General features: G+C 38.1%; 1 protein-coding gene across 1 annotated transcript in view; it reads left to right on the top strand.

Annotated features, from left to right (window-relative positions):
* The window catches only part of LOC106874209 (zinc finger protein 665), a 4,187-nt gene extending 1,592 nt beyond the window's left edge, over window positions 1-2,595 (top strand). Inside the window, exon 2 of the mRNA XM_014921868.2 lies at window positions 285-2,595. Coding sequence (XP_014777354.1) covers window positions 654-2,189 — 1,536 coding nt within the window. The 5' untranslated portion in view covers window positions 285-653 and the 3' untranslated portion in view covers window positions 2,190-2,595. The remainder of the gene's footprint in view (window positions 1-284) is intronic.
* Window positions 2,596-3,893: the final 1,298 nt, after the last annotated feature.

Consider the following 3,893-nt stretch of genomic DNA (forward strand, 5'->3'; position numbering starts at 1 on the left):
AGGGTGAATGTTACTGTTGCTTTTAGCCCCAGGAGAACATCTCCTCCAGTTTACGTCCCCTTACCTTAGCGGTTCGGCAAAAGAAAGACCGATAGAATATGTACTAGGCTTACAAAGAATAAGTCCTAGGGTTGATTTGCTCGACTAAAGGCGGTGCTCCAGCATGGCCACAGTCAATTGACTGAAGCAAGTAAAGAGAGTATAGATGTGTAAAATTTGCAATTTTCTTTCACGATGTTTCAAGTATCTTCTCTCTTGTTTACGCTGTTTTTCTATCGTTTCAGAATACCAGATGACACCGGAATTAGAGGAATTTTTATCTGGGATTTATCATCATCATTTACCATCATTTGGGAAGATGTTTTGTGGAACTGATATAAACCTGTGCTTATAAATCTCCGATAGAGTTACTGTAACATGTTTCCTCTGTCTGGGACTATTAGCAACATTTCTCTGCTTCAATGTTTGGAATATGTACGGAATGGTTTTGCAGTTTGATTAAAATTGGAGTTACACAGAACTTAGCTGCATCGAGAATTCTTGACTGAGGTTAGCGCTGCTGGAGATGTAAGAGGAGAAATATTTGTGAAGAATAAGGTGTAAGAGCTAACAGAAGCAAAACATCTGTGTATTGTGGTGAGAGAAAAGTAATTATGGAAAACGAATTGTGTATGGAGAGTGTTAAATGCGAAACAGAGCCTGTAAGGAATGATATTCCTGATGAAGTACCAAAAACGAAGGGGAAACCATCGTATTATTGTGATTTTTGTGAAAAACGCTTTACTCACAAAGGCAACTATGCTGCTCACCGACGTGTTCATACAGGAGAGAAGCCATATCACTGTGATATCTGTGGGAAATCGTTCTGTAAAGGAAGTCATTTGACCAGGCATAGACATGTTCATACGGGTGAGAAACCGTATCAGTGTGATATCTGTGGTAAATCATTCTCTGTGGGGCCTAACTTAACGAGGCACAAACGCATTCATACAGGAGAGAAACCATATCACTGTCCTATCTGTGGTGCCACATTCTCCGAAGGAGGGAACTTGATTCGACACAAACGTATTCATACAGGAGAGAAGCCATATGTCTGTGATATCTGTGGTAAGTCGTTCTCAATAAAAGGCGATTTAACTAGACATAAACGCATTCATACAGGAGAGAGACCATATTACTGTGGTGTTTGTGGTAAATCATTTTCAACAAACGGTGATTTAACCAGACACAATCGTATTCATACAGGGGAAAGACCGTTTCACTGTGTAATCTGTGGTAAATCATTCTCTCGAAATGAAGAGTTGACTATTCACAAACGCATCCATACGGGAGAGAAACCATATCACTGTGATATCTGTGGGAAGGCGTTCTCTGAAGGAAGTCACTTAAAGACACATAAACACACCCATACAGGTGAGAAACCGTATGAGTGTGACACTTGTGGTAAATCATTCTCTCAAAATTATCGCTTGACTAAACACAAGCTCGTTCATGCTGCAGAAAAACCAGACGGCTGTGATAAGGGTGATGAATGTTTCTCTGCGAAAAATCAGGTAGCTACACCTGAATATGTCAACAAAGGAGAGAAACCATATTTCTGTGACGTCTGTGGCAAATCGTTTTCTGCCACATTCTATTTAACTAGACACATCCGCATTCATACAGGAGAGAAGCCATACCACTGTGACATCTGTGGCAAAGCATTTTCTGTGATAAGTAATTTGACTGGACATAAACGTATTCATACAGGGGAGAAACCATATTGCTGTAATGTCTGTGGTAAATCGTTCTCAATAATTAGTAATTTGACTGGGCACAAACGCATCCATACAGGTGAAAAGCCGTACCGCTGTGATGTGTGTGGTAAATCATTCTCTGTAGTCAGTAACCTAACTATTCACAAGCGTATTCATACGGGAGAGAAACGACATCACTGTGAAGTCTGTGATAAATCATTTTCTCAAAGAAGCCATTTAATCACACATACATACACTCATACAGGAGAGAGGCCCTTTCACTGTGAAATCTGTGGTAAATCTTTCTCTTCGGGAAGTCACTTAACTAAACACAATCGTATTCATACGGGTGAGAAGCCCTATCACTGTGATATCTGCGGTAAATCGTTCTCTCGAAATACTTACTTAACGAAACACAAGAACACTCATTCAGAAGAAGAACTTTATAACTGATGTCTTTAGTACATCGTTCTCTGATGAAAAGAGCTGAATTGAAGATATTCATCCAGAACAGAAACCATATTATCGATATCCAGGGTCAAAAATTTTCTCATTAACCCTTTTGCATTTAAACCGGTTGTATCCAGTCAAAATATTCTCCGTTCAAACCAGCCAGATCTGACCTCTCATACCTACGCTACAATGTCAACCTACAAATAAGCAATCACATTATAATAATCTAGAGGCTTCAAGATAAGATATGATTAATTGTAAACCATGTGAATAAACAAGTATTATATTGGACAGACTAATCTTAATGCTTATTTACCCTTTTGATGCCAACCCGGCTGAAACCGCCTTTGGCTCTGAGTATAAATGTCTTGTTTTCAAAAGTTCTGAATAAAAATCTTCCACCCAACCTTTGTCACAATTTATGTTCCTAACACTAGCTGAATGATAACTAAGTTATTTTACTAAATTCTTTGATATATTTAAAATTAATTGGAAGAAACCCAGAGCATCTCAACAGAAATATGGTAACAAAAGGGTTAAAGTCACCACGATATTTTTAGTCCTTTTGATATCAACCTGGCTGAAACCGCCTCTGGCTCTGAGTACAAATGTCTTGTTTTCAAAAGTTCTAAATTAAAATCTTCCACCAGACCTTAGTCACAATTGATGTTCCTAACACTAGCTTAATGATAACTAAGTTATTTTACTAAATTCTTTGTTATATTTAAAATAAATTGAAAGAAACACAAAGCATTGCAACAGAAATACGTTAACATGTTAATAGTTAAAGATTGTTACCTATAAACATGTTTGTAGGTAAGATGTAGGCATGTACTAAAGAAATTTGCTTCGCAACCATGTGGGTTTGGATTCAATTTTACTGCGTGGCACTTTAGGTGAATGTCATCTAATTATAGCCACAGGCTGAGAGAAACCTTGTGAGGGGATTTTGTAGAGAAAAACTGGAAGAAGCCCACCGCGTATGTATCTTTGTTTTGACAAAATAAGGGGACATTTCTTCATGGCCGGACATGTTTTTTTACAGAAGATGGGAAGCAATAAACACCACTTGTATGATGGTGATGCTTGTTTACAACATGTGATACATATATATATATATATAAATATATCTTGAAAGAGTCATCTGTAATTTAATGTAACCAAGTGTTTCCTGATGATCTGTTGTGGACTATCATCAGAATGCACTTGGAACACCCACTGCTTGGTTCCAAACAACCCTAATGGTGAAAGGCACATAAGAACTATAACATAATCTCATTTTATCTACCTACCTACCTTTCTCTCAACCTACCTACCTACCTATCTGTCTATATATCTATCTATAACGGCTGTTGTCGCGTGTGGGACGAGCCCACTTATCAGCCGAGTCTATCGTGAATATTGTTCCGCCACCTTCCTTTAAACGGGAAGGAAAAACGGTTTTTGTAACACTGATAGCTATGGCAAAAGAATGCGTGTGGTTTACGCGTTTGAAAGGTCTACAAACAAACACTTTCCTCTCTGGTCAGTCCCTCGTCAACTTTTTCAAGTACCACTTGAAAAGGAGGATGAGGATAGAGAGGAAGGTGTTGTCGAATGAAAGTTTCAATAAAAAATGGGTAAATGTGGTAAGAATGAAAGACGACACGATTTTAAGCATAGACTTGTAACAAAAAGAGACAAAAGGTACTTACTTTCATGTAC

This window comes from Octopus bimaculoides, chromosome 30, assembly GCF_001194135.2.
Source record: "Octopus bimaculoides isolate UCB-OBI-ISO-001 chromosome 30, ASM119413v2, whole genome shotgun sequence".
NCBI classification, from domain to species: domain Eukaryota; kingdom Metazoa; phylum Mollusca; class Cephalopoda; order Octopoda; family Octopodidae; genus Octopus; species Octopus bimaculoides.